Consider the following 24,603-nt stretch of genomic DNA (forward strand, 5'->3'; position numbering starts at 1 on the left):
GATGGAGAGATGGGAAAAGCTACAAATAAGCAGGCGCAGGCACTGCAGGCAAAAGACAGCTCACTGCCACTCTGGGAAGGGAAATTAAAACAGGAGTTGAAATGGCATTTTTTTTTTTTTTTTTTTTTTGCTCTTACCATGTCACCAAAAAGAGGACAAATGGTATTTTCCACAATGGGCACGAGTAAAACAAAGCAGCTTCTTTCCTACATTGCCAGTGGACTACAAATGCTGAGGTCAGACCACTGAGAAATCTAGAATCTGTTCTATAGGTGTCAGGTAAACAAGGCTGAGGGTAAAATGGCGGTGAAGTGCTTGCTACCTAGTACAAGGGCATGGATCATCTCAATCACTGAAAAAAATGAGAGGAAAATTAAAGTTATATTAGCAACACACAGGACCTTGTTTCCAGGAGATTTGCTGTAACTGTGTTGTATAGTTAAAAAATCCAGAAAGGGGTTAAAACCGGTCTCGCTGAACATAGCGGACAATGAGGACTACTGAGACCTCAAGAACAATGGCCATGGGTTTTTGATCCTACTGCACCTATTGGTTTTGTGGGAGCCTAGGCAGTTTGGATGCTCACCTTACTAGACCTGGATGGAGGAGGGTGGTCCTTGGACTTCCCACAGGGCAGGGAACCCTGATTGCTCTTTGGGCTGACGAGGGAGGGGGACTTGATAGGGGGAGGGGGAGGGAAAGGGGAGGCGGTGGTGGGGAAGAGACAGAAATCTTTAATTAATTCATAAATAAATAAATAAATAAATAAAAGAAAAAAATTGAAAAAAAAAGAAAATCAAAAGTAGAGTCATTAGACAGAATACATGCTGGGCACCCCTAGAGCCAATTCTGGGTCCCCTAACCCAAGCTGGACCTCTGGGTTTTTCCTGGGAGCCCCAGGATCCTGCGCTATTCAGTTCCCATCTCTGTGGAAAATATCGAGATGGACTTATGAGGCGCTAGGTGTACTGGTGCAGCACTTCCGGGCCTGAGGCCATGGTAAAGAAAACAGTTCACCTCGTGGCCATCAGGAAGCAAAGATAGGAACATGTTTAAGAGCACTCCTTAATGGTCTGGCTCTCCCTCCCAGACTCCACTTTCCAACTGGGCTCCAATGTGGCCCAATAATGCCACAGGCTGAGGATAACACCTCAACGCACAGGATTGTGGGACATTTGTCCTGCCACAGCAGAGATCCAGTCTGGATACAGCCTTGGAGACCTACAGAGGAGGGGGCCTTCCTCTGAAGTGTAAGTCCACTTGAGACCATTGTGCCTAGAAGATAGACTCATTATTAGTACTCAGCAGCCTCTGGAAAAGGGATGCCGCTAATTGAGCATTTCCATAAAGAAGGAAGCACGGAACTTCCCAGAACGCCTGAACCCAGACCATCTCGGTACAGTTAATGGTCATTCCTTCTGATGCCTTTGGAAAGTCTGGAAAGTCAGGGTATGAGAAAGGCCCAAGAAGCCTAATTGTTTTTTCACTTTGTTTAAGCAATGGTCAAGAGAATAAGGCCCTATCTGATACAAATTTATAAATCTCTTTATTGGTGTCTTACTCACACCGCTTTCCTTTAATCACTTTAAATACGGTTTATTGGATTGGTAAGAAGCTGTCCAGGGGCGAGGGCCAGGCAGCTGGCTCCAGCAGCTTGGTCCCCACAGTTCTGGGAGCCTCTCCCGGCCATATCACTCTTCTTTCTTGGTGGCACATGAGGCCACCCTGTGGGGAAATCAGCAAAGGGGGCTGGCTAGCTTTAGCTACATCAGCCCAGGAGGAAGCCAACTAGAGAGGCAGGAAGTTCTAGCCTGGTAAGAGGAGGGAGTAAGGGGGACACACCCGACAGATACTCCTGACTGTGAGTCCCATCCCACCTCCTTGGTCACAACATCCCCTTGTCTTCATCCCATAGATTATCATGGTTTCTATTTTTTGAAACCACCTTTGCCTTTAAAACTTGCCCTTAAAAAAAAACACATGTATTTATTTATTTATTTATTTATTTATTTATTTATTTATTTATTTATTATGTATACAATATTCTGTCTGTATGTATGCCTGCAGGCCAGAAGAGGGCACCAGACCTCATTATAGATGGTTGTGAGCCACTATGTGGTTGCTGGGAATTGAACTCAGGACCTTTGGAAGAGCAGGCAATGCTCTCAACCACTGAGCCATCTCTTCAGCCCAAATGTTATTGTGGTTTTTAAATTTTTTTATGATTTATTTATCTTTATTTTATGTGCATTGGTGTGAAGGTGTCAGAATCCCTGGAACTGGATTTTCAGACAGTTGTGAGCTGCCATGAGGGTGCTAGGAATTGAACCCCTGTCCTCTGGAAGAGCAATCAGTGCTCTTAACCGCTGAGCCATTTCTCCAGCAAAACTTGCCCTTTTATCAAAGACCTGATTACAGTCAGATGTTCTACCCATGAGAACACCTCTGGGTGCTCTAGTAATGAGAATTGCCAGGGAAATGTGAGCACGTGACCCCAGAAATCAGAGAGGTCAGAGCAACGGGTTCCTCCTCCTGCCCAAAAATTCTTATTGGAAATACTTGGGAGTGTGTTTCTCATGTTTCTCATAGCATAGGCTGCTTGACCTCGGAAAGCCAGCGCCTCATAGCCTCATGCCTGGTCTCAGGGTATTAGATATTTTCAGCGGCATTTGTTTCCTGGGCTGCCCACAGCAAACCACCACAAACAAGAAGACTGCACACGAGAGAAATTTGTGCTTTCTTAGTCCCAAGGCCAGAAGTCCAAAAGCAATGTGTCAGCGGTAAATGCTCTCTCTCAGGGCTACTGGGGAAGGTCCAGTCTCGCCTGCTCGGGTTTTGGGTTTTGTCAGTGATCTCTGATGTATAGACACGGTATAGACCCTGACCTTTGTCTCCAGTTAATGTTCTCCCAAGGGTCTCTGTTTCATCTTCTCAGAAGGTCTCCAGACGCTGGATTTGGGTCCACCTTACTACAAAGAGCCTCATCTGATTAATGGCCTTTGCCAAAAAGCCATTTTTCCTGAATGGCAAAGGCCATATCTAATAAGCACACTGAGATTCCTAGCTGAGGCAATTCAGGTTGAGATGGGAGTAGTTCGAGCACCGGGCCCCATCCCAGCTTCATTATGTATGTGTCTGTGTGTCTGTCCTTTCTCCATTCCCTTGCCACCCAACCAGGGCTCTGGGATACTGAAGTAGCTAAGACTGTGCCTTGTGTCTGGAAGGCTGTGCACTAGAACGGACTGTGCTGGAGTCTGCTCAGGTGCTACCCAAGGGGACAGTGCTCAGTGCTCATCTATCCATCACCTCATCGGTCTGCTGGGGGCCCCTGCACCGCACAGGTCACTGAGCAGCCTCTTGCACCTCTTCCCACCGGATACTAGCGGACTCATCTCCCCACAGCAGTGAAATCCTGACTTGAGGCTGACTGGAAACAGAGGATTTGTGTTCCATGGCTCTGTGGACTTTTGATCTGTAGAGATTTTGATCACAAGGTGAGGGTCTCTCTAAGTAGGGCTCCGTGGACTTGGCCCATGCTAAATTCTGTGTACTGATTCTTGACACAGAGCCAGTGTGCCTGTTCCCCAAACTGCTAAGTCCACTCTGGGGCACACACCTGGCATGTCGTCAGGTCTCTGCAGGCCTCAGGCGCTGCTGAGGATGGTTGTCTTTAGTCTTTCCTCTCTGCTAACGAACTGGATAGATGTTTCATTGTATTCTCTCTCTCTCATGCACACACATGCACGCACGCACACCACAACATGTGTGTGGAAGTCAGAGGAAACATGAAGGAGTTGGTTCTCACCTCCCACCTTTGTGTGGGCTCCAGCTCCAGAGACTGAACTCAGGTCGTCAGGTTTGGTGCCAAATCTTGACCTACTGAGCCGTTTTACCAGCCATGGCCAGACCTTTTCAGAGGGGAATTCTATGCATAAACCCTGGATAATCAATTTTTTCTTTATGCTGAATATTTTCATTGTTAAAATTAAATCTCAAATAATGAGGTCTGTATTTGCTACCAAGCTTAATACTAACCTAATTCTAGGACTTCTTCACCCCAGATTGTGTGAGCTAAACAATAAGCAATTAGACTAATCATGGCATTTACATTTGAAAGGGCAAGACAAGGAACTCAAATTTAGAATAAATCAGTGAAGGCTGGTAAAATAACTCAGTAAAGGCACTTGCCCAGCATTCCCTTGGCAACCTGAGTTTGATCCCTAGAAGTTAGGGTGCTGACTTCCACACGTCCACATCCTACCTCCAATACATATGCACTAATGGATAATACTAATGATTATAAAATAATAATAGTAATAATAATAACTGTATGAGAGGCTGAAGGTCCTGAGTTCTTACAGCTAGGGCATGCTGGGGCTGGGGCCCAAACACTGTCTGGCTCTTTCCACTGGCCTGATTTCCATCTGCCTCTTTCACCAGGCCCTCCTCCCCAGCTTGCTCTAAGCATAGGATGTCAGCACTTCCCCCACAAATGGGAGTATAGAGCAGGGCAGAGTCGGCATTGAGCGGGGATAATTCCTTATTTGTGCTTCTGCTTCCTGAGAGCTGCTCGCTTGACCCTTTGGGAGCTCTGGCCTCTTTCAGACATGGACAATCACACAGGCAGACAGTGAACAGGAAATCCCTGCAGGAATGTCAGGCTCAGGAGGGCAGGCCCAAGGCCAGGGCTCCGTGGAGAGAGGATTCTTTTGCTTCATCACTTCCCCTGAGGAACATATGGCTGGGCCCTGTGACCACCACATCCCAGAATGCCCAAGAGCAACAGCAAGAATCTGGCTGAGGATAGGCTTCTCGGTGGGGTTGGTCCTAACCACCACGTGTGTCCAGAGCTGTGTGTGATCCAGACAGACTTGGGAGCCAGAAAGACCCTAGAGTACGCACACTGTGAAATGTTTGATCAAAGTGACAAGCAAGAATCAGCTTCTGCTGAAGTCTGGAGATGTGTTCTACAGTAGAGCTGACCCCTGAGTTTAAGAGCTTCTGAAATTCAGGTGACCCACGACAAAGAAGGTTCTGTCTATGTCTTTCACAGAAGAGAGTCAGTGAGGTCCCTGTGGGCTGTGTCTTCCTCTAGGGCTTTACGAGACAGGGTCTCTCCATATAACCCTGGCTGTTCCGGTCCCTATGCAGACCAGGCTGGCTTTGAACTCACAGAGATCTGCCTGCCTCACTTTCCCAAGTGCCAGGATTGCTGGGATTAAATACCCTCACCATCACGTACAGCTTAAGCACATTTTTCAGTGGTTATTTTTAACTGTTTGTATGTATGTGTGGTGGGGTGTGTGAACACAAGTGCAGGTGTGTCCACAGAAGCCAGAAGAAGGATGTCAGATAGGTGAGCCACCTGACATGAGTGGAATTTGGGTCTTTTATAAAAGCAGTATACACTCTTAACCCCTGAGCCGTTTCTCTAGACCCCTCCCTCTAGGTCCTAGTGGTCCCACCACTCTTGTGGAGTGCTGTCCCCCTCCTCACACAGAACATGTATCAGTCCATGACATAAGTTGCTTTCTTCTGTTGCTCAACACCTTGCTTTGTGAGTCAGTGTCTCATTGAGCCTGAAGATCGTGGCTTGGCCTAGACTGGCTGGCAGCAGGCCCCAGGGATCCTCTCTGCCTCCCCAGTACCAGATTACAGGCCCTGCTGCCATGCTCAGCTTTTATGTGGTGCTGAGGACCTCTTGTGTGTGCACAGCAAGTACTTTAGCCACCGGGCAGCTCTGCAGCCCCAGAACTCAGTTTGATTTTACGATGCCTTCTGCTTCCTTCTCAAAAGTATTCTGGACTTAAAAAAATGAAGTCTAGATGAACATCTTGAGGTATAAACCCCATGCAACCTTTAGGAGACTATCCCACACGAAAGTGGAATGCAGCCTGCAGCAGGCTGGCTCCTCCAGCTGGGAGAACAATGTAAGCAAGGTCGAGCTGCGGGGAACCAACTCACTCACACACCCCGTGTTCAGAAAACAGAAAACGCTTCTTTACTCCTCATTATTAAATCCCCGATATCCAAACCAGCACCACGCATCTTCTTACAAGGGAAAACTGTGATGTCTCTAGAGAATGCCACGAATAAACGGCACAGGGATGGCCTTCTATGCACACACTGTGACAGGTGACTCAGAAGCTGTCTCCAGGTGCAGTCATCCTGCGAACTCAGGAAGTTCCACACAGGAAGCCTGGGGCCGAGGACGTGGGAGAAGGAGAGAGCCAGGTACCCCACAGAGCCTGACATTTTTAGCAGGCCAACAAACTAGGCTGCCCTGAGTCTCGGAGTGTGCCATTCTCGAAACGGGGGGGCGGTTTCAGCCATTTTCTGGATGGAGCAGAGTTACTGTAAGTGTTCGAGGGAGAACATGTGGGGTCTACAAAATCGAAGAGCACAGTGAGGAAGTGAGCATCTCTGACCAGAGAACAGTATCAGGGGATTAGGGAGTTTTCTCAGAGGAGTTCCTAATTACCTGGTTCTGGTGCTGAAGCTCCTCCCTACGTCAAATGGACAAACTTTGGGATCTGACTGTCCCTGCATTGTTTCAATGCCCATGACGGGGATTAGGACACTCTTTCCCTTTTAATTCGATACCCCTTCCTTCTACCAGTGGAGAAGGCACAAATGTTAAATTCCCTTGATTTAGGGAGGGGGAGGAGCTTGCTAACCAGTTGAGGTGATAGAGGATGGGAGGCCCTGGGAGAAAGATCCACCTGCTGGTTCTTCCTGGAACAGCACAAGTGTCGCAGGACTATGCTGACACACCATCCCATGTGTCCTGCCCAGTAAGCAGGAAAGCCCTGGGCTTCCAAGAGCTTCCTAATCAGCCAAAGTGTCACCATTGTAGCCAGCACACAGCACCGCACCATCCACAGTGATGCTCAGATTGCTGCTGCTCCCAGGGGCAAATAGAAAGCCTGTGTTTTTGGTGGTCATACACTTATTCACATGTGTGCATGCACACACACACATGTGTACACACAGAGATTCACTTTTACATATGTAAAGAATTAAGATATGCATACACACACTTACACATGTGCACAGACTCACATACACATGCATGCACATATATACAATTGAGCATACATACCAGGCACACTCATATGCATATTCAGACTGGGATAATTCACTTCCTGGAACCCTTGCTCTCACCAATTTTGGTTCTCATAATTTCCTGTCTGGTGACTTCAGGCTTGCTAGTAAGAAGATGATTGGGAAGGGAGCCTGGCTGCTGGGACACAGGCTAACCCTGTACCCATCTCAGTGTGTGGTCCAACAGCACTGACCTTGAGGCAACTCTGTTGCCAAGGTCTCAGCACTTTGGAGGTCACCTTTGTGGGATAGCAAGGGATTGGCATGGAGATTTGCAAGTGATGGGACTCTAGAACCAGTGTAGAAGGTGATAGACACCCCACAGCTAAAAGGCTGGATAGGTGCACATGGCTGTAAGTACAGTGTCAGCAAGCACGGGGTGCTCCTAAGTCACAGAGGCCAGCTGAGGGATGAAGGCTGCAGGGAACAGCCTCTGCCTCTTAGGTATTCTTTGGAAGTGGACATGAAGATGCTGCTAGGGGTGTGGAAGGATGGGGAAAAGCCTGGGGTAGCCCTAGCTGAGGACAGTGCCAGGCTGACCTAAGCAAAGGGATTGGAAGTGAGTTCCCTGTATTGGTATCAGGCATCATACGACACAGGGTTGGATACTGGTGCTGATCAGTCAGTGAGCTATGCCTGTTGGGTCTCACCCAGATGCTGAACACATCTGGGCTGCTGTAGTAGACTGGAGGAGACGGCCCTGCTGATGTTCCTGCTCCTGGTGTGACCATGTTGGAGGAGAGGGGATTGATCACAGGAACATCTCTTGGAGGTGGGGAACCAGAGCCTGCAATTTCCACAACCAAGCCCAAAATAAAAGCCCTATTATCTCTGGCATGGGGAGGCCACTCAAGGTGGTGACAGAGGGGATCTCCCAAGGGGCTAAAAGAGCACAAACCCTGAGGGCAATTTTGTGCTCTCCTTGCCACCCACCCTTTCTTTCTTGTCAATTGATGCTCATTTTTTGTTGTTGTTGTTCCTGAAGGTTAATGAATATGGAGGTGACATTTGGCTCTTGCACTCCCTGACTTCAGGTGGAACACAGCCCTGCTGAGACTCAAGCTCAGCCTCTTGAATGGCTCATCTTATCTCTTCTTCCCCTATCTTGTGAGCCGTGGCTGTCCCTGGCTCATCCTCTGGTTAAATAAAGAAACTGCTTGGCCTTTTGGTAGGGCAGTGCTTAGATAGGCAGGAAGATAGTCTCCCACACTAGGCCTCTGGTATATAAGGAGAACAGCCACGGAATGAGGAGACGAACAGGCTCTTATTTGGGTTTGGGGTTGTTGCTGGTTTTGTTTTGTTTTTGCAAATACAATGACCAAGGCATAGCTCCAAGGCAGATAGCCTGAGCCTGAGCTCATCGCCCTGGCTAGGGCAGGCTGCTTACCTCCTAACCCATTCCATGGGCTGTGACAGAGCCTCCCAGGGTTTAGTGGTGCTGGGTGAAGTGTCCTGCCCCATGCAGTTTTGTGCCCTTCTGTTTATTTGCACTGGGATCTGCCTGGGCAGCCTTTGGGGCAGAAACGGCTGTCTGAGACCCGACTTTGCTCCTCGAGACACACAAGGAAAGAACCGAATCCTGCAAGTTGTCCTCTGACCTGCACATACATGGCATGTATATTCTTTTTTGTTCTTCCTAATCAAACAAACAATATAATTAAAATATTTTGAATGTTTTCTGTGTAAACCAAGCCAAAGAAACAGAAACTTTACGATAAAATTCAGAGCAACATTGTCAAGTAAGTTCTTTTAAGTATTTGTGTATAACCCAAGTTTTATAGTCTTGGAGGTCAGGGGTATTCATCCATCCATCCTCCATCCACTGGTGTTTGCCCTCTGTGAGGTGAGCAGGAGATATAGAGTCAGGAAAAGTAATAGGCTATCTGTTTGCTATTTCTGGCTACAAAGAGTCCTGCTTATGCCATGGAAGGTGGCTAAGAGGTGTGGTCATCTTGATTCAGAAGAACACATCCTTTACCAACTAGAGTAATGGAAAGGAAAGAGGTGTCCTGATGTCAAGGAAGGCCCTGCCCTCTGTTTTCTTCACAGGACTCGCCACAGACAACCCATGATCCATTGGCCCCCGAATACTCTGACCTCCATACTTGCAGAGGGTGACCCAGGGTGGGAACTCGCTTTCAACTTCGCTCAATACTTGGGACAAGTCAGCACCCTAGCCTTGGCTTAGATCTGGGTGGTCCTGAGACAGTCATAGCAGGCTCCACACCCAGGGGTTCTAGTGTGTCTAGGTGTGAGGGTGAGATTTTCTTGACTGAGGAGGATGGAGCTGGGGGTGGAAAGTGAGCTGTGATGTCCCACTATCATAAAGGAGCATAAGACATTGTTCCTTTTGCCATAACACTAATGTCCATCAAACTGCCTGGCCCCTCCCTAGGCCATCCTCAGGCCCCTCCAGAGGCCTGCTGTGGCCTTCTGCAGCATGGCATTCACACTAGTCTCAGTCATGTCTGGGAAGCAGAGTTCAGACCTCAGTGGTTGGCATGAATCTTTCATGTGATCTACAGTTCTCAGTCTGGAAATCAGCTTATGGAGACTTTGAGTCCAGCCCCAAGGATACAGCCACAGGAGCCTGGAGCCAGGGTGGGCCCTGCATGTGGGTGCTCAGTCTGGGCTCTGTCTGTATAAAGTTACAGGCCTCTAAACCCAAAGTCACGGACACCAAAGTCTGTACTCAGAGAGGCTTGGGATTTTCTGCATAGGCAGCCAGGAATGGGCATGACATTGTTCAGTCTTCTCAAACAAAGTGTCTTCGGGCTATTCTCCCATGCTGGGGACGGCCACCTGCTTTTGTGGCTTTTGGATTTTTAGACCTGGTCTAATTTTTATATTAATACGTTATATAAAATAACACAGAATAGACTTCTCTTTTTCTAGAAGATGCTTTCTGGCATTTAGATGTGTTCTTATAACCACCACAGTGAGCTGATTTAAGGCTCACTAACAGCTGCTAAAGTCCCTGATGGACTGAACCCCCATTTGTCTCTGTGTCTGATGTTCCATAATACATGCAATAGAGAGGACACTTTGAAGTTACTTTGAGTCCTGGCAAATCAAAAAACCTCTTTGGACTAAGCTTACCAAGGTGGGTCAAGCAGGAGAGGAGAGTGGTAAATTTAACTCCTTTTTGAGATTAGACACCCAGGAGGGTGCAGCTTTCATACCCAGACACCTTTGGTGAAGCCACTGCAGGATGCTGCAGGAGGGTGAGATGGGAGATAGATGCTCAGGCCATTACATCCGACTCCCTGAGCAGCTGTGTGTCTGGCTTTTCCGCAGTGGTCAATATCACGGGTGTTATTTTTTCTGGAAGGTCATCTCCAGGATTAGAAATTGTTTAAGGATTGGGATACTGTGGCTCCCGACAAACAGCTACCCATTTCCTTCTGAGCCCTCCTAGCCTTGTGCCCTTTGCCTGCTCTTCCATGGGACAGTAGTTGCTTCCTTTACTTTTCCTCAGTTGCCCCATTACCCCATTAAAAAGGTCCATTCTGCTGATTCAAGTGATCTAACGACGGATCAGTTAACCCTTACTCAAGTTACTAAAACATGAAAGCTGCTTTTAAAAAAAAAATACTGCTAGCATGTGACCACATACACACACGTACACACACACACACACACACACACACACACACAACTCCTGTGGCTGTTTAGCTTTACATGGACTAGACTCCATGCAGGGCAGCTATTCTAAGCTCAGGAATTCACTGTCTGTGCTTGGAAGCAGTGGTATCTCCAAAAATGTCTGACCTTCCCTGCGGCAGCTGGCCCTCTTGCATGCAGGTCAAGTCCACTCTCCTTGCAGCACTGCCACTGCCGGCCCTTGGGGCGAGCCCCCTTTGAGTCATTTTGAAGGAGGACCTTCCTTTCCCCAGAGCATGGGCCTGTCTAAGCAGAGAGGAGCTTGCAGCCTGCTCTCCCCGCTCACTGGAAATCTGTAGGACCAGGAAGGAGGAGGGGTGGAGCGCCCAAGAGGGGCCTGATCAGCCTTTGAGCGTCTGCCCTATCACCTCCCTGAGCCCCCTGCTGGTCTTGCCCAAGAACCATGGACTTGCTATTTTTCATTCTGATGAACGACGGAGCCGAAATGTCTTCCAACTTGACAAAACACAAAATTTAGGTGCTGAGAGAGATACTTCAATTTCAAGCTTAAAGATTACTTTGGGTCCCCCAGGACTCAGAAGCAATTTAGAGCTGACACCCCGAACAAGAGCAAGGTTAGAAGATTAAGACCAACTGCTGTTTGGATAAATGGCTCGTAATTGCCCATATCCGCAATTAGATACTGGCACAGAATTCCTTTTCCGCTACCTTTTTCCTCTCCTGTGTCCCGTCAGGCCTGATTCGGTAGGAGCCCACCTTGGTTTTCTTCTGTCGAGCCTTGTTGATGTCATGTTCCACCTCATCCATCAGGGCCCTGCATGCTAAACAAGACAGATGGTGTGGTCAGGGGAGGGGAGCAGAATGGGTGGAGGAAGCGCCTGCTGCACCCCTGGGCACAGAGCTCCTGCGGCCAATGATGTGCATGGGCTCTGGCTGAGAGACAGAGGATCCCTGCTCTGTAGTTCCCAAGACCAAGCTGCCCTGGATTCTTTATGCCCCTTTTGTACACTGGTCCTTTTGGTTTTCTTTATTAAAAAAAAAAAAAAGATGTTTCTATTTCATGTGTATATGTGTATGTCTGTGCACAGTGTGCATGCCTGGTGTGCATGGAGGCCATTGGACTGATGGATTTGCTGGGCGCTGGGAATCAAACTTAGGCCTTATATAGCTTTCTATCATTGTATTCTGTCTGTTTCAATTGACAAACGACATCCTTACTAAAGCAAAGCAAAGAGACATTCCCCTGAATTTAGGAAGCCATCTTTCCTCTTAACAGCTGGAACCAAACCTGAGTTCTCTGCATGAGCAGCAAGGGCTTTTGATTACCGGACCATCTCTCCAGCCCTGCTATTCTGGCCTTCCAAGCCATATGCTGTCCCTTGCACATAGATGGCACTGTAGTAACTGAGGGACGTTGCTAGTGCTGGCAGTTCATCAGATAACCCAGAGCCCCTCTGGTGGTTTGGCTTTGGCCTAAGCAGCCACTTACATCGCAGGAAAGCATTGCTCTAAGTTGCCCCCTGCTCTTAAAAGTACCTAGCTGTACTATAAGTAGTTGGTTTGTATGAGATGGTTAAAAAGGCCAAAGATAAAGGTTTCCTTTTTTTTCTTCCTTTTTTTTTTTTGTCTATGAAGTTGCTGTTTATTTTTTTTTGGCCTGTTTGATGTATGTGTGAAACAATGTCCAACAATAAACCGGAATTTTATTTTGCTGAGTTGTTCTAAAAAAAAAAAAAAAAGTCCATCTCCGTGAGCTCCGAAACACACTTCTTAGGGGCTCTCTGGATGATCTCCCCCACTTAAAATCTTTCTCCCTTCCTCTCAGTGCTCAGCATCCAGCTTGAGACAGATGAGTTGTTACTGTAATAAAGCCTTTGGTGCCTCCACACCAACCGCCTCAGCTGGACTGGAAGCCAACTCCGGACTCCTTGTCCCTACCTATCTATGGACAAGAGGTCGGCGCCACAGAAGCAGCTCTGGGGATGCTGAAGAAATGCAACAGGAAAAACCCAGGTCCCAAGTACTTTGTGCAGACAGAGCTGCGTGCCAGCCTAGATGGTTCACCAGGCTGGTGTGTGACTCAGAAGCCGTCTTTTTCACCCTGAATCTCTACCCTGGAGTCTCTTTGCTGGAGCAGTGTAACCTCACACTCCCAGAACTGGCTTTTGGCAATGGAGATCTGACCCTGGGTTAGGTGCTCTTCTGATCGCGCAGGTGCCACAGGCTGGGCTAACAAGCCAAGGATGGATCGTGTATGGAGGTAGCTGGTGGCAGTGTGTTTGCTTCTTTCCTGTCACTTTCTAGGCAGAGGTTGAGATGGTTCTATAGTGGCATGGGTGCTGCCCTGCGGCAATGCTGGAGCCTCCCTCTCTGTGGTCCATCCAGCTCAGCAGCTCTGAGCTACCCTCAGCCACAGACTTGGAACTAAGGTATTAGTGTCATGCAAGCCCGGCTACCATCTTGAGCCTGCCAATGACAGCCAGGTCAGAATGGGCTGTTGTCAGTCATTATTACCATTACTGGACCAGTATACAGTCATACCGCCCAATCTCATCTGGTCTCAGAAGCTAAGCAGGGTTGGGCCTGGTTAGTAAGTGGATGGGAGACTGTTACTGGCTGGTAAATCCTGTGCAGTTAGCCTGAGGCTTCCAGTGGAATGGCTAGGGTTTCTCCTCAACCATGGTCCATGAGGATGGAAGGTTTGCTTGGCCGTGGTCACAGATGTAACTGGCCATGATTCAGTCGGTACTATGTTGACATAGCCTGTGAGACCGAGAGGCTGTCCTGGGCTACTTACACTCCTAGGTCATGGAATGCAAGCATGCCTCCCAGTGACACATGCCAGCTCTACAACTGTTTGTTCTGGAAACTTCCAGAAGGGCCAGCTCACCCTTGGTCCTTCTTTTCCTACTACTAGAGTGAAGTTGCTGGCTGAAGCTGGTCTTAGGCAGTGAGGAACAGGAAACAATGAGATGCCCAGTGATGAACTGTGAGGCCAGCGCCTCCCAGTGGGCTTCCATATCCCTCATGGAGGGTAAAAGAGCAGGGGAGAGCAGGGATGGTAGAACAAGAATAAAGGATGGGTTTGCACGCCCCTGGCTCTCCCAGGAAGGACTGTGGTTGTGTCTGGAAGCTTTTCAGCCCCAAGTCTCAGGTCATGGTCACCCTCCCTAGGGTAGGCTGTGAACTGGCAAGGCAGGACAGGAATGCTGGCTGTTGAGGCCAAGGGGATCACTGTGGTGTCCACTGTGGGGTGCAGAGCTATCACTGGCCAAATGTTCCTCTCCTAGCCCATCTTGCTCCTTTTCCTCCCCTCCCAGCGACTAAGCAGAGTACTTACTTCTCTTGTGTGTGACCTACTCACTAAACCAAATCCTAGGATCGGGACCTCAGCGTTACTTCTCTGTCTAGGCTCAGCCAGTGTGGGGCTGGAGCATTGAGGAGCTACCCAGAAAACAAAACCTCCAGAGGGAGGACCCACAGCCATGGTTTGGGGGAGCTTCCTCAGGGCCAAGAAGACACCATCAGGTTCCGGAAAGGACAGGATGGGTGGGAGGGGTACCCCTGACACTGCCACACTATCCTCTACCTCCCCAAGGAGGAACGGCTCTTTGAGAAAAGATCATTTTAAATTTCTGCCCCAGGTCACAGAACATGTTAAAGGAGAGTCACATCAGCGACCTGGGCTCCATATTTCAAGTCCAGCATTAATTTAAATGTTAATCTGAAATCTTCACATAAGCCACTGGAGTTTAGAGTTTATTAAAGCAGACGGCAGGAGTGGAGCCTCATGGGGGCACTGGCGGGTCACATTGCCTGCCAGAGGGCAAGCTCCCCCGCCCAGCTGGGTCTCCCCATTCTTTCCACACTGCAGCTCCTCCTCTCTCCCTGCCTTCCTCTTTCTCCATCAGAGGAAGATTTGAAAATGGGGACAGGAAATTCAGGTGAGCTCCTGGTACTCAGGTGCTGGGCCATCTCTAGACATCCACAAGCACAGACCCTGTCTATGCATCCCCTCAGCCTGGACTGGATACGTCGGAAGAATTTACACAGAAGAACGGGCAGGTGCTGCCTTCCAGGAGCGGCTTGCTCTTTGGTGCTGCTACTTTCTGGAAGCAAAGGAATCTGGTGCTTGACACTGGCTATTGTCAAGGTACAAAGAAAGTCAGTGAGCATAAATCACTGCCCTACATTGCAGGAGTGCTTGTCTGCCTGTGAGCTCAGTTCCAGAAGGAAGCCAGACAGTGAGAGGCATCCAAGGGTACCATTGGTACCCACGACACCTGACCCGTCTGGAGACAGGACCCGTGGAACTTCCTGAAGCCCTCTAGGACAAGAAGCATGGGTTGAGGAGACTACAAACCTCTGCATGATCAATTACTTTTAAATTGACATGTGATGTCCCAACATGTATTGCAAGCTCCACTCCTTTGCAGACATTTAAATAATGGATGGCCTAGCCTGGGTCAATTTCTGTGACAAGAGACACCTGAGCCTTCACTTAGGCTGAGATTACATCTCACTGGGTGGAGGATCACAGCTCACAGTGCAAACACTTAGGGCTCTGCAACTTGGAGTGAGAAAAGCCACTGTCTTAGTTTGGGTTTCTATTGCTGTGAAGAGACACTGTGACCAAGGTAACTCTTAGAAAGGAAACATTTAATTGGGACTGGCTTACAGTTTCAGAGATTTGGTCCATTGTCATCATGGCAGGAAGCCTGGTGGCGTACAGGCAGACAAGGTGCTGGAGAAGGAGCTGGGAGTTCTACTTCTTGATCCACAGCAGGTAAAGAGTATGCCACTGAGCCTGGGCTTGAGCTTCTGAGACCTTAAAGCCCTCCCCCACAGTGACACACTTCCTCCAACAGAGCCACATCTACTCCATCAAGGCCACACCTCCTAAAAGTGCCTTGCCATTCCCAGTAGACCAAGCATTCAAGCGCATGGGCCTGTGGGGATCATTCCTATTCAAACCACCATAGCCACCTTCATTCCTCCATTGATAGGCTTACAGGTAACAGAGCTCTGGCATCTTTCAGAAAAGAGGAATTACATACCAGGAGAATGGGGTGGATGGCGCAGGTCAGAAAACAGGATTCACACACACTTAGCCTCTCCTCCACCGAGGGATATTGAAGTGTCTGTTTTGTCAGTCCTGGGTCTAGCAATACCTGCGACCTGCCTTGATGTGCATAGTGGAATGATACTGTGCAAAGTGTGGAGCCCAAGAACCCCCAAAGCCCCTCTGAGCCTCACCACGGCCATCTTAGAGAGACCTGGCCACTGCATAAGGAGTCACACTGGTTACCTCATCGTGAAAGGTTGCCAGGGTCCCAGCCACATAGATGCACTGCACACACAGGCACAGAAGATGCTTCGGAACAGACTGTGGAAGCGAGCTGATGTCTAATGTCTGAGTTTAGGATAGGTAACACAGACAGGTGGGCGGGTTCCCATGGAGAAAAGGAGAAGACCTTAAAAAGCCACAGAGCCCCAAGAACCAGGCATTGCTGACTAGTTGAGTTAGAGGAATCATATATGCAAATGCCATGATGGAAAAGTACAAAGTGAGATGGAGGGACGAGAAAAACAAAACAAAGACAAAACCAGGATCCCAGATCCCTGGAGAGGAAGAGAAACTGTGTGCTATGTGCTGAGGCGGCAGGATGGGTTGGGGCAAGTTGTCTGCATTCTGAGCTAAGAGTGACCACTCTTCTGATTTAGTGGCCCTTCAGATTTGTATGCTTCTAGATCATTTAGGCCATAGTCAGGAAGATGGAGGAGGGAGGGTCTGGGTGTATACAGGTGAGTAGCTGACTTTTGAGCTGCTGCAACCATCCAGGTGAGAGATGACAGATTATAGCTTCATTTACAGCCATGATTAACATGAATGCTAAGAACCCAAAGAATTTGAGAGCACATTAGGAGGTAAAAATCAAAAGCACTGGTGATGGGGGAGGATGCTCAGGGCAGGGCAGTCACAGGGGCTGCCTCCCAGGAACCATTGCCTCCCACTTTCTCCTGTGAGTCAACACTGCTCGCTCTATTGTTGGCCTCTAACTGCACCCTGACCAGCTACTGGTATGGGATGAGTGTGCAGCGTATCCATGGAGATGGGATGTGAAGGAAAAAGCTGCTGGAGGTCTTCTGGAAGCTTCTTCTCTTGACAAAACAGAGACCTGTAGGAGCATCTTAGAGCCAGGGCAGAACAGGGAGAGGGAAGTAGCTGGAGCTCTGGAGACTCGCTGAGACCTTGGTGGGCTCCTGACTTCTTTTTTTTTAACATTTATTTATTTATTTATTTATTTATTTATTTATTTATTTATTTATTATGTATACAGTATTCTGTCTGTATGTATGCCTGCAGGCCAGGAGAGGGCACCAGACCTCATTACAGATGGTTGTGAGCCACCATGTAGTTGCTGGGAATTGAACTCAGGACCTTTGGAAGAGCAGGCAATACTCTTAACCGCTGAGCCATCTCTCCAGCCCTGGGCTCCTGACTTCTAAGGTTTAACCTATCCCCCTGGTGCTGAAGCCATTTTGTTCAGAAGGATGTGGCTTGTTTGTGAAGCCTGTGGTCTTCCGAAGGACAGTGGTGTTCTAGGACTGTGGTAAATGTTGCAGATGGGACTTGACAACAGAAGTCTCTCTCATGGTTCTGGAGGCTGACGGTGGGATGAGGGGTCAAGGACAAGGCAATGCCTCCCAGGGCTTCCTTTCTCAGCAGCCTGGCAACAATGTGTCTCTCCATGGCCATCCCTGTGTCGGCAAGGCCTACATTAACCTTGTGTTTAAAGGGCCTGTCTCCCAAAACAGCCATGGGGGTAGTTAAGGTAGTCAATAGACTAGCCATTCCCCGTTGCTTGCATCAGCCCCTTGGTGCCCAGCTGGTCCACATCTTGGCAATGCTCTTGTCTTGCCCTGCAGGATACTGGGTATCATCCATAGTTCCAGGCCTCAGATTCTCCGGCCCCTGCATCTGGGTCTCCCAAGCCTGTCTACTTGTCACTTTAAAGGAATGTATTCCATTTCTGAAGGCCTGTTGCCTTAACCAGAGCCATCCTGTGGCCTGACCTCACCTTGTCCCCCACATGGAAACAGTCAGGATGCTGGCTGAGGCAGGCTGTGACCCGCCCTCCAGGGCAAGCGAAGGCCTGGCCCATCCTCCAAAGCTCTTGACTGCTCATTAGCTGGACAAGATCAGGGCTCAGCTAGCAAGTGCATGTCTAGCCAGAGAGCAGCATCCCGCTCTGCGAGGGTCGGGCACTGGGCAGAGATTCAGGAGGCAGCAGGTGGGGGGAGGTCTGCAACGATGAGGCTCTACCAGCTGGTGCAGACAAAACTGAAGCCCGGGGCTCCTGCAAGTAGCAGCAGGCCTTGCATCCCCCATCCCATCACCACGGCAACCCGGCCAAGGGAGGGGCTCCCTACTGAGTTTTAACCCAAATTATATTTTCCATGTCTAAAATCAGAGCCACTGTAAGGCAAGAACTCATTTTCACAACTTTAAGATGCTCTTGCTGAGAGACAAAGATGAGGGATGAACGCTGGGAAGGACAAAAAAAAAAAAAAAAACCGACAGAATGCCGCTTTAAAACAAACTGCATGGAGTCAGGATGTTCCTACCCTTGCTTCTGGGAAGACAGAAGATTGGCATTAGGGTGAGGAGGCCACTTTTGGGGGAACTCTCCAGTTTCAGTATCATTCTGTTTACCACAAGCCATACCATCTTCCATGTTCAGGATGAGGCCCTGTGTTCCTAAGGACACAGAGAGCCCTGATTAGAAAATGCTGTTTGCTTTGGTAGAAATATGGACAGATGCACAGCGGGAAGACTTTGGGTGCTAATATCAAAGAAAGCCATCATGCCTAGCCTCCAGGTGGCTGGAAATGCACTGAGCCCAGTCAGACAACACCACACAGACCTTGTTTCCATACTTTTTTTTATTGGTCAGTCTTAGTTTGAGGGACTTGACTTCACATTCCCTGCATGCTGAATCCTTTGTGCAAAATATGTGATTACTTAAAGAAAACTCTGGACCTAGATGTGATCTGGACCTGCGCATGCTTGTGATCCCAAGCTCAAGTGGGCCACATGAGACTACGCACCTCCCCAACAAACAATGAGAGGGAGGAAGAAAGTGAAGGGGAGGAAAGGCGAGACTAGAAAAAGCCACAGGCTGTGTATTGCTTTGCTTTTTCACAAGACACAGGCAGGTGCTTTCATGTTATTTCCCACCCCATGGGGCTTGCAGGTCCTGTGGGTCTGTGTCAGGGAAAAGAAAGCATTATGTAATCAGAGGTGCTCTGGGGAGGCTACACCCTAACACTCTTGGGGGAGCTGGAGGCCACATGTAACAATAGCAGCTACTGGCCTTCTCTGTTCCCTGTGTGCTCAGCAGCCTAGGTGAGTCCCATGGTCTGTGTCTCACTCTGTGAGGGCCAAAGGTTTAAAAGCTAGTTGAACTTCCTAACCTGGCTGTCATCTTCTCTGAGGCCCTTCTGAAGCATGTGAGTAGGTGACTGAGGGGCAGAGTGGGCGAGTGGAAGCTCTTCCAGGTATAGCCACAAAAGGGCCCTGACAATCAGACTCTCTTCTGAGACCCTTTGAGACTCCAATCACAGCCATATTCAGAAAAAGGATCTGGTGGAGCCTGTAATCCCAGAACTCAAGAGGCTGAAGCAGGGGGATCCACGTCAGTTGGGCTACACAGTGAGGTCAAGGTTAACCTGGAGTACATAACAAGAACTTGTCTCAAAAAACTAAGACGAAATAGTCTATGTGTGTCTGGCAGTGGGGGAACCTGCTTTTCATCCCAACACTTGGGAGGCAGAGCCAGATCTCTGTGAGTTTGAGCCAGCCTGGTCTACAAAGCGAGCTCCAGGACAGTCAGAGCTGTTACACAGAGAAAATTTGTCTTGAAAACAATAAGAAGAAAACAAAAACAACAACCAAAAGTCTAGTTGTAGCAAGACTCTGAAATGCAAAGTTCACGTGAGTTCTGACTAAGTGAGCAACCACTTAGGCCAGCTTTGTCTGGTGCCTGGTGAGTCGGACACCTCCGCCGATGGATGTCACTATGACTGAACCCCTGTGATCACATCCAAGAGTACTGGACCTATTCCAGCGGACTCAGAAACCTGTGCTGCCCAGGAAGAAAAATGATGTCTCAATAAAGCCAGTTCCCAAGTACGTTCCAAAGAAGAGCTTGGCTCCCAGCCTGCACAGCTCAGTCTGGGTAGAGTTTGGCGAGACAGGCAGTTAGTGCTGGGCGTTTTGAGAGCAGAGGCCTATACCCCGCTAGTGCAGCTTGACTTCCTCATGGGAGAGCACCCATCTCTGCTCCAATGCTTCAGCTCTAACAAGGGCCCAGGGTGTCTCTCTGTCGTGGCAGGGACACAGGCAAGACTGGTGATCACCTGGGCTTGTTTCGACACACAGCTCAGTTTCCCATTGGGTCCTACCAGAAAACACTGAAGACCCCTAATTCGCCAGCCACAGGCACAGAAGCACCCACAGTAGCAACCAAGGCCCATCTAGCTCCCATGTCCCCACACCTAGTCCCCAAGTTTTCAGATATGGAGAAGGAAATGTGGTCAACTCAGACTCCACCGTCTGGGGAGGACTAGGAGGTGGCCTTGCAGGAGGAGTTACAACATGGCAGGGCACTCTCTCTGCTTCCTGCTTGAGGTTCAAGAAGTGATCTCTCAGCTTGCTGCTCTGGCTGCGCTTCCCTGCCTCGGTGGCAATGGATTCTTGTCCTTCTGGAACTATAGGCCAAATAAACCCTTCCGTCTATCAGTTGCCTTAGCTATGGTGTTGCATGACCTAATACACATGGGAACCCAAAGGCAAGGGGGCTGGCTGTGATATGGGTCTATAGAACAGTGGAAAGTCCGGGTGGGGAGAGGTGAAGCCGTCCCATAGAAAAGGCCCAGATGAGGAGGTTGGACATCCGACACAGATGCAGTCCAGGCTGACTGCTGAAGGAGAGGAAGAAGAGAGGGACCCGGGGACACAAGGGTCATCTGGTCAGTGCAGTCAAGTCAGAAACCCCAATGGAAAAGTAAGGAGGCAGAGTCCCTGAGCCGTCTGGCCTTTCTCTGGAAGTGCTCTGTGGCATGAGTCCATCCATACACCCCCTTGTCACTGTGGGTAGGTCTTAGCTCGTGTTTCCAAAAGTCACCCCCCTTCCGTGAATGCTGTCCATTCCCTAATTCAGAATGAACTTGTTCAAATGTTTTTAGTGTAATGAAAACATTAGCTCTGGTCTCAGCGGGGCGGTTGTCACTAAATCAATAGCCTGTGCTGTCCATTATGCTGAGGGCTGAGGGGCTGAGGTCTGGCAGCAATGTGAGGCAGAAGAGCCCGCTCCAAGTGACAGACAGGTGGGAAGATATGGAAAGCTGCTGTCTGCGAGCTGCTGAAACCCCATGAAAGGAGGCCAAGGTGGCGGGTGGCCCACACAGTACAGACGTCCTCAGGACAGTGGGATCGGCCTTGGAGATGACCTGTTAGACCACATCGGCACTGTGAGCCCTGCCCATGGGCAAGCACAGACCTTGGCACTGTCTATAAGAGCTGGTACCTGCTGGATTCTCACGCCATGCTCCCTCTACCTCTTCTCCCACAGACTCACAGACCACAGGGAGAGCTGGTGAGGCTGATGGAGGAATCCAGAGCCTGAGGACTGGAAGCATGGGTTTCTAGCATGCTCAAACCACCAAACCGCTCCCAGAACCCACATTTGCTTGTTTTTTTCTTCCCTTTCCTTTCTAATTTTTTTATTTAAACACACACACACACACACACACACAGAGAGAGAGAGAGAGAGAGAGAGAGAGAGAGAGAGAGAGAGAGAGAGAAAACATGTACATGTACCAAGGCACGCATGTGGAGATCAGAGGACAACCTTCAGTGGCCTGCTCTTGTCTTCCCCTTAGAGAGACAGGATCTCTCTTGTCCTTTTGCCACCTCCATCTTGCCACAGAAGAGCTGGTATTACAAATACACACCCTGGATCCAGCTTTTTACACAAGTTTCTGGGGTCAACGTCAGGTCATCAGGCTGAGATTTGAGCTGTCTCCCTGGGTCACGATCTAGTTCTCTGAGAAGGCATTGATTACTAAGAGAAGACAAGTTCAAAACAAAAACCATTCCAGGCCTGTTGTCATCATCAGACCCACCATATGTGCATGTACATGCGCATGCATCCACACACAACCATCATGACCCAAAGACACATATACATAAACAATCACATGATTCAAAGACACACACACTCATCTACATATAACTCATATGGCCCAAACACACACATAGAGTTCACATGGCCCAAAGATATACACACACATATGTGCATATACATGCACACACATTGCACATACCCTTTCATACAACTTCTCTAAGAGCAGCATCTGGGATGGAACCAAGTTCTCCACAGCAAGGGCAGGGCACAGAAAAAATGAGTCAGAGATAGCAGGGCTGTGTCTGGGTGAGCTCAGGCACTACATGGCTGCAGGCCCTACAGAAATGGCTTGGGGATGCTGTGAATATCTGCCGTCTATGCCAGAGTGGGAAGCAATCGGGCTGAGGGGGCAGAACAAGTCAGAAGGGGAGAGGCACAGGCAAGTGCGAGCACAGGACACTGGCCAGCTGATGGCGGGTAAAGAGCGCACAGGCGAGGGTCAGCAGTGTCAGGATACGAAACCCACGAAGAGAACTCACCACATCTTTACCTACATAAGGTTATGAAAAACCGCAAGGAAGGAAGGCCAGCTGGAAGTGAGCTCAAACCCAATGGCAGTAAAGTGTGACACATGCCATTTATGTACCCGCACTATGGAGTGCACAAGGAGTGACCTTGATGGGAACTGTGGACTCTGGCTGTTGATGCTGTGCCAGATTCACCCATTGCAGCTAATGGACCACATGGGGGATGATGGTGGTGAGACGGTAGGGGGCTGTAGGGTGCTGATGAGGCAGGAGCTGTGGGGAGGCTGGGGGTGAGGGTGGGGATGCTGTGCCCTGTGCCCAGCCCCATGCTGGATACATTCAGAACTCATCAGCATCTCAAAATGCTCAAAGCATCCCCAACACATGTCTACTTAAAATCCACACCAAGGCTGGAAACCCTATTGCACACTGCATACAGCTCAGTGGGGGGAGAGAAGGCAGGCACATGAATTCTTATCCCATCCCCTCAGCCCTCTGAGCTCCTGCCTCTTCTTGCCAGCCCCAGGGATCCATGTTCTCTATGTCAGCTGCCCCCTCTTTCCCTGTGGATGACTTGGAAAGTGGCCCTCTAGGCTTCCTCAGGCAGCCACCTTCAAAGGCAACTCCCTCTAGGGGCCCCCAGCACACCCCTACAGGAGCTGGCCCTGGGCTGGGCCTCCTATTTGCATGAGAGCTTTATGAAATCAGTGACTTGCATCAGAATAAAGACATACACCAGTGTGGGGTCTGTGCAGAGGGGCTGTTTGACATGGTAGGTTCTCTGTCTCCTCCCTGATGGATTCTGCCCAAGGGGACTGCAGTGCCGTGTCGAGGGTGGGACGGAAGGGCTCAGCTGACTCTGAGAAGGAGAGGATGGCTCTAGGAAGGGTGCAACATAGCCCCTTCTCATCACTACCCTTCAACACTCCTCTTCAGCCTCACCCCACCCCACACCCCTGCCAGTTCCCGCTGGATAGACCAGTGGTTCTCAACCTGTGGGTCGCACAAACTTCTAGCTCCAAAAATATTTGGATTGTGATTCACAATAGTAGTAAATTCCGGTTATGAAGTAGCAGAGAAAATAATGTTATAGTCAGGGGTCACCACAACATGAGGAACTATATTAAAGGGTCACAATTTTAGGAAGGTTGAGAACCACTGATACAGGCCATCTCCTTGGACTCTGCTCCTCTGTCAATTCTGTGCTCAGCTCCCTGCGACCCGCACTTGGTGCTTTTGCAACTGTCCCAATCCTGGTCCTAGAGCCAGGCTAGATGCCAACATCATGTCATGGAACAGGTTTAACTTCTCAGAAAGAGGCAGTTTGACTAGGCTGTCCCAAACCCAAGTGGAGATTGCAGAGCCCCAGAAACAGACAACAGAGCCTTCTACTCAAGACCCAAGCGTCAATGAACCCAGAGCCAACCAGAAGCATTTGGCTGCACCTCGGTCCCCAGGTTCCCCTCTCCTCCGCAGATGGCATTCCCCTACCAACGGGGCAGTCCAAGGGCAGGGATTGTGTTCGGGGGGAGGGGATTATCGCCTTCCTGCCTGCGTCTCCTACAGCTTCTATCAACTAGAGGTGCTTGCTGTGGATGTCAGAGCTGAGATAAGGTCTGTCCTGTCTTTTGTCCTCCAATAACTGGAGCCACCTGTGAACCCTGTGGACCCAAGGGGTAGACTGACATCCAAACGCACAGCAGTGCTTTTTAAGCCAAGCGTCACCTCCTGGTTCCTGGAACTAGCAGCCCATCAAATTACCCAGTGCTGACCGGCACCTGCCTCTGTCTCCAGTCACACTGGGGCTCCAGCCTACCCCAGACAAGGCTGGCAGAGGCAAGGGACCCTCCTTGTTCACACAGATTCACACAGAAGCCACATCAGGACAGCTGGAATGCCAGAACAGCAAGCAGCAAGCTATGCACTCCAAGACTGCGCCAGCAGCCACAGAGCAGGAACCTCAGAGGGCTTCTCCTGAGTACCCAAGACACAGGAGTGATGGCGAAAGGAACCTGTCCAGCGGCCTGTCTCCCACAGATTAGGAGCAAGCTGTGTACCCCAGAAGCCTGGAGCTGAGACACCCTACACCCCACCCCCAGCACTCACCTCCACAACGCACATTGGGTTCCTCAGAGTCCTGGGCCAATGTGGGCCAC

At 49.5% G+C, this 24,603-nt stretch overlaps 1 protein-coding gene across 1 annotated transcript in view; it reads right to left on the reverse strand.

The window, feature by feature from the left end:
• Positions 1-11,535, reverse strand: part of Cnpy1 (canopy FGF signaling regulator 1) — a 35,338-nt gene extending 23,803 nt beyond the window's left edge. The window contains exon 1 of the mRNA XM_050119941.1: positions 11,437-11,535. Within this exon, the coding sequence (XP_049975898.1) occupies positions 11,437-11,535 (99 nt within the window). The remainder of the gene's footprint in view (positions 1-11,436) is intronic.
• Positions 11,536-24,603: the final 13,068 nt, after the last annotated feature.

Source organism: Alexandromys fortis, unplaced genomic scaffold, assembly GCF_014885135.2.
Source record: "Alexandromys fortis isolate MF-2015 unplaced genomic scaffold, M_Fortis_MF-2015_v1.1 scaffold_177, whole genome shotgun sequence".
NCBI lineage: Eukaryota > Metazoa > Chordata > Mammalia > Rodentia > Cricetidae > Alexandromys > Alexandromys fortis.